The sequence below is a fragment of the Ailuropoda melanoleuca genome, chromosome 10, assembly GCF_002007445.2.
Source record: "Ailuropoda melanoleuca isolate Jingjing chromosome 10, ASM200744v2, whole genome shotgun sequence".
In the NCBI taxonomy this organism is placed as follows: Eukaryota; Metazoa; Chordata; class Mammalia; order Carnivora; family Ursidae; genus Ailuropoda; species Ailuropoda melanoleuca.
In genome coordinates, this window is record NC_048227.1 from 38,325,930 (window position 1) to 38,331,922 (window position 5,993).

Consider the following 5,993-nt stretch of genomic DNA (forward strand, 5'->3'; position numbering starts at 1 on the left):
GCGGGCTCGGGTCTCCACCAAAGGGGTACCGGCAGGACGCTGTTACCCAAGGGCTGGAGAGAATCCCCGCTGCTCTTTGGAACCTGACCTCCTGGCCTCCTTCCCTGGCAGCTAATGGGTGAAGGTACTTTGTCCTCGGGTAATAAAACACGACTTCATTCCTCTCTGTGATATGAAATAATCTTGTCTTCCGCCGAGGCCATGAAACATTACTTCAGGACCCTGACTGCCACACGCAGCGTCAGCCACATGCACTCTTGCTACTTGACTTTCAAACCTACTCCTTGTGGAAGTAACAGTGAGAGCGTGGGGGTCTGACCCAGAGTTTCTCCCGGGATCGAGCCTGGGAAGGTGCACAGACAAAACCACGCTCTGCAACAACAGCTCCAAGGGCCCAGCACCAGGGGCCACATCGGGTGCAGCCAGGAAGCCCACGGACCTGCGAAAGCCCCCTCCACACCTCAGAACTCCTGCCTTGGCTCCGTAGCCACTGGCACCCTAGCAGGTGCTCAGCAAACACATGTTTGCAGTCCCCCTAGAGACAGTCTTGTTGGCTGTGGTGACACGGTACCAGCTCTAATTTACCTGCACTTATAACTCTCAGAGCATTTGCACCCAGTGCCACAGCGCATCGACCTGTGCCGACCCAGGCTCCCCACTCAGCAGCCTGATGTTCAGAGCTGTGTGGCCCAGAGACAGCTACTCATCCTCCCTGAGCCTTACTCTGCCATGAAACGGGGATCATCACAAGCTGTGACAAGGTGTAAATGAGATGATAAATGCAAACAGCTCCTGTTAGGGTGTAACACAGAGTCAGAATTCAATAAAATACCATTATAAATTACACTGAAGAGTTCTACATTATTAAATGTATAAAGTTCTATTTTCTTTTTAGTATTGACTGAGCTGCTGCATTTCTTAAATTTTTTCCAGACGTGTTCTAAAGGGAACAAAGAAGAAGGGCATCTTTACCCCTGGGGATCACAAGTCCCCTGGATGTGTCCTGGGTGGGACACTGAACCCAAAGGGTCACCCTGTTCCTGTCCAGTTGCTGCTTTTAAACACCCATGACTTTGGCCCCAACAAGAGCTCCTGATGGCACTCCTGGGGCAAGAAACTGCCCACCCAGACCCAGAGACCACCCTGCAGAGAAGCCAGAGTCTGGGGCCTGTCACCCCATCCTGAGCTCCTACCAGGAGCTCACAGCATTTCCCAGGGGCTGAACGTGGGACAGGAAGGTGGCAGCTGGCATGTGGCACTTCAGGCACAAGCCGAGGGGGAGGGCCTTGTTTACGTAAACCCACCTCCACTCGGGAGACCCAGCAGGAGAGGGGGTGTGCGAGATGTCTGATACACCCCCAGAGTACCTTCTGCCCCGTGGCGGTCCTGCTGGCACTTCCCACTCCCCCCCACCCCCCGTCCTGAGGCCGGCTTTGTGCTGGTGCCTCCGGGTCCTCGCACGCACACAGACCCCAGAGCCACCTCCACGTGGGCTAGGCACACAGCCAAGTCCCCGAGGCCAGGGCTGCTGGTTCCAGACCCACGATCCGGCTACAGTGCTGCATGCGAAGGCCTGAGACACCGTGAGGAGTGAAAAGCAGCAGTTATCTGGAGTTTCCTTAGAACTCTACCGCTGGTTTCAAGTGCAACACGGCAGATGACAACTGTGTGCGTGTGTGTGTGGACAGACTGCAGAAGAGGCTGTGTGTGTGAGCCCTAACTGTAAATACCTACGGACTGGGCTTTCTCACGCCCAAGCGCATCTGTGAAGGGAAGACTGCATTCTCACAGGGGTTTCAAAGGGGCAGACAGAGCCCAAGAGCTGAGACAGCACGGACCAGGGACCCCAGGGCCTGTGCACATCCGGGACGTGGGAGGCTGGGCGGACATTTTTACCTTCCTTCGTTTCAGCCCCTGTAGCGTCTTCGGGGTGGAACATGGGTGGAGGGGAGGAGGAAAGCAACGTTAAACTTGTAATCAACGTGTGGTCTGGAACAAACATCACGTTCCCTGGAGTCTGGACTCGCCTCTACAAGGGGGATGGTGGGGACAAGTGCAGAGGAGGGCTGATGACCTTCACCTCCGCTTCTGCTGGGTCCTGAGCCCCTAACACTACAGAAAAAGACAAACAGGAGGGTCACATGCTACAGACAAGAGAAGAGGCAGAGGAGAGGGGTAGGAGGCTCCCTGCCGCCGACCAGGGAGGCCCAGCACCTGAGACCACGGGAGAGCCGCTCCAAACCACACCCTCACGAAGGAAGACCCCAGACACCGGGGCCCACAAACGGCAAACACACACCCACAGCCCAGCACAGATCCCTGAAGGCCGACAGCCAGGCAAGGATTCCTCTCTGGGAAAGCAGCCGGCACGGAGCCTGTCCACACCACACGCCAGCCAGAAGCCGCCGCCAGCTGTGGGCAGCCAGGGCACCATGAGCAGCAGCATCAGCCCGGGTGGCGAGGGAAACCCGAACAAGAAAGACCCACACACAGGGAAGAGACGGGGAGAAAGAGCCTGTGGCCCATCACAGGAGGGGCCAGAGCAGAGGGGCAGCAAGATGAGGCAGTCAGGGCCACACCAGCAGTTCCCGAGGGAGGACGGGGGACGGGCAACGCTATCAAACAGCTAGAGAGGGGTCCCCAGGACGAAGGGGTGGCAACTCCCAGATCAAAACAGTCCATCTGTCATCCTGCCCAGCGTAATTAATGGGAAGGACTCACAAGACCCATAGTAAAGTTTCTGAACTTCAGGAATAGAGGAAACATCTGACAAGCTTCCAGAGAAAAGGTCACGAAGAAAATGAGAAAATCTCTGGGCTCTGGCAGCAGCCCTAGTGCGGGAAGGTACTAAGCGGTTCCTGCAAAGCTTTAAATGGGAGGGGTTCCCAACCTAGAATTCTACACCAAGCCAAAGGATGGGAGGGAAGTACCCAGTAAGGTCTCAGAAATATATCTCCGGAGGGCACCTGGGGGGCTCAGTCAGTTAGGCATCTGCCTTCAGCTCAGGTCATGATCCTGGAGTCCCAGGATCGAGCCCCACATTGGACTCCGTGCTCAGTGGGGTGTCTGCTTCTCCCTCTGCCCCTCACCCTGGTCATGTTCTCACTCTCTCTGTCTCTCTCTCTCAAATAAACAAATAAAATCTTTAAAAAATAAAAAAAAAATTTTTAAATGTATCTCCAGGGCACGTCTGTTCTCAAGAAGCTACAAGAAGACGTGCTGGACAAAGAGTAAAAAACAGAAGACGGGCTCAGGGTGAGAGGACAAGCCAGGAGACGAGTACCGGGGCTCACACGGAGGCGGCGGGACCACTGCCCGCAGCCACCGTGCCCGTGCAGATGGCAGAGGCCCTGGGAGCGACACCCAGGCAGGAACAGGGCTGGGTGGGGGGGAAGGGGGCTCAGGGGTGCGGTGAGAAGGCGAGGCAAGTAGCAATACCACAGGCATCATGGATTCCAGAAGACTTGTCTGAGAAAGGAAGTAAGTGAGCGTTATGTGGCCTCCTGTGAAGGACACGGCCATCTGACAAGCCCTGTGAAAACTGTCCTTGGAGCCAGCCGAACAGGGCAGGGTACTTGTGTGTGCTGCCGTCTCCCGCTGCAGGAAGCTGACAGGTAGACCCAAAGCTGGAAAGTGGAGCAACGGCCACAAAGCGTGCTCCTCAGAAACTCGGTGTGGGCATGCCCCCTCCTGCTGCTGCTCACCCCGGAGAGCCAGTGGGGGCGGGAAGAGCACAGCCGCTGGAGGAGGCCGACCCAGAACCCCGACCTGGGCGCTGCCGGCACCCTGGCAGATGCTACCGGGGGCTAGCGGACACCAGACCCACACACATGCCGCCACCCCTACCAGACCTTGTGGCAAAGACTTGGTAAGAAGGGCGCAATGCCAGAAGCTCTCAGCACCAACTTCCCCATCACAAACCAGGGTCTGCTCACAGCGCTGGAGATTCTTTCCAGAACCCATCCCGCAGAATTAGTTTTAGTTCCAAACCACGAGAAGTGACTTTCAAAGGTTTAAAAACATACCGTGGAGAATGCTATTTTCCAAACGTGTTTTTAAAGAGCTGCGATCAGTGATACATTTCAGAAGAACAGCTCAGTAAGTAACGAAGGGTCTCCTACCTTGCCACCTTCCTGCTGGAGAGCCGTTTCGCTGGACTGTGCAAAATCAAAATAAACAGGAAAATCATGTCAGAGAACAGACAGGGAGGAATGGGAGGAAACAGGAAATTCAGGCCGAAGAGATACGGGGTTGGGGGTATGTTCACAGGCCTGCAGCGCCTGCCCCCAAGGCCAGCACCATGCACAGAAAGGCCTGCTCAGCAAAGCGCTCGAGGACACGGGAGCAATCTCAGGGCCTTGCCAAGGCCTCAGCAAGTCACATTATTCCACTCCCACGAAAATCCCAGACGGAGCCACGACCAGACCTCAGCTCATAGGCTGAGCCCAGCAGTGCACCCACCAGTCGGCTGCACTGGGTCCGAGCTGCCGGCAAGTACCATGCCCCCATTGCATGCCCTCCAACTGCCTGGCCATCAGAGGCTCCTCATGCAATGTGACACAGGCCTGTTTGTGACAGGAAAGTTCCGTCATCAGCTTTAACTTAGGCACTGAAACCACAGGGTCCAAAATCCTGCCCAGGCGGTGACTTGGAGGCCGTTCCTGTGGCCACTTCAGGGCAATAAATACAGTCAATTACATATCGTCCTGCTGACAGAATCGTCTGCAGTGGCAAAAAAGGCCAAACTTACCTTCTCTCTCATTTCTGAAGTCCAGAGGTGTTGGGGTTTTTAAGATTTTATTTACTTATTTGAGAGAAAGAGAGACGGCGAGGGCATGCGAGAGAGTATTGGGGGGGGGCGGGGAGCAGGAGAGGGAAAGCCAGGCTCCCTGCTGAAGTGCAATGTGGGGCTGGATCCCAGGACCCTGAGATCGTGACCTGAGCTGAAGGCAGACGCTTCACCAACTGAGCCGCCCAGGTGCCCCCAGCTTTATTTTCAAATGTAACTGCTAAGCTATGAGCTCAGCCCACAAGAAGCCCTCTCTTCAATGCCAGGAACCAGCCCCGTTGCATCTCCCTTCAGCGTGCTTACGTCAGATACACCTACGACTCCCCCTTGGCTCGGGTGGAAAAGTCTATCCGAGGACAAACATATGCTTGCGGCAGTTACGGACTGACGGCCTCCCACCTCCAGACTCATCCTTCCTACTTGTTCTGTGGAAATGGATCTGGGCCCTTGCCCGATTCTTCCTTTGCAGTTTCTACCAGCAGAGGGTGCCGGAGGGGCCCCACGTGCCCACATGTCCTGGGCTACATCTGGTCCATCTCACCCCAGATCCTGCCTGGCGGCCCCCCATGTGCCAGCCACAGCGGTGTCCTCACAGCTCCGCGCAGAGTTCTGGCACAGAGCGCCTAGATTGAGGCCCCTCCCAGTGAGGCTTTCTGGCAGCCAGAGGGCAGACTTCCATCAAGGTAGGTTCCCGACAAGTCCCGCTGGTATGGCACCAGGGTGGCATCCAGGCGCCGGGCAGCAGGTCGGCTCTCAGCCCAGGTGGGGCGGCTGCTTCTCAAAAGCTGCTGTCCTTGCGAGCCTCCTCCGCTCTCAGCAGCCAGCACCTCGTGACTCAGTCCCCGGTTACGGTTACGCACTCTTCATTAAACGCCCCTCGTTCAAACTACCATACACTCCTCTCTCCTGGCAGGACCCCGACTGACACCACAGACTTCACCCTCGTATCATGGGGACTTGGGGTACACAGCAATCTTGCAGGGACTGCACCACCAGTCCGGTTCTGAGGTTTATAAATGGAAAACAGACCTTAATATTCTTGATTTCTTCTTAATATTCTTGTTAATTTCTACAAAATAAATTTTTTCATAGAGGCTCCCAGGTACCTGGAAAACAGGATCACTATAGGCATGTTCTGAGGCTCACCAGGTAGAAAATATATTTGATGGGGCACCTGGGTGACTCAGTCAGTTAAGCATCTGCC

General features: G+C 55.6%; 1 protein-coding gene across 1 annotated transcript in view; it reads right to left on the minus strand.

Annotated features, from left to right (window-relative positions):
- The window catches only part of RAB11FIP3 (RAB11 family interacting protein 3), a gene marked incomplete at its 5' end in the record, with an annotated part of 83,819 nt that overhangs the window by 9,229 nt on the left and 68,597 nt on the right, over window positions 1–5,993 (minus strand). Inside the window, 2 exons of the mRNA XM_034669600.1 lie at window positions 1,911–2,112; window positions 4,122–4,157. Coding sequence (XP_034525491.1) covers window positions 1,911–2,112; window positions 4,122–4,157 — 238 coding nt within the window. The remainder of the gene's footprint in view (window positions 1–1,910; window positions 2,113–4,121; window positions 4,158–5,993) is intronic.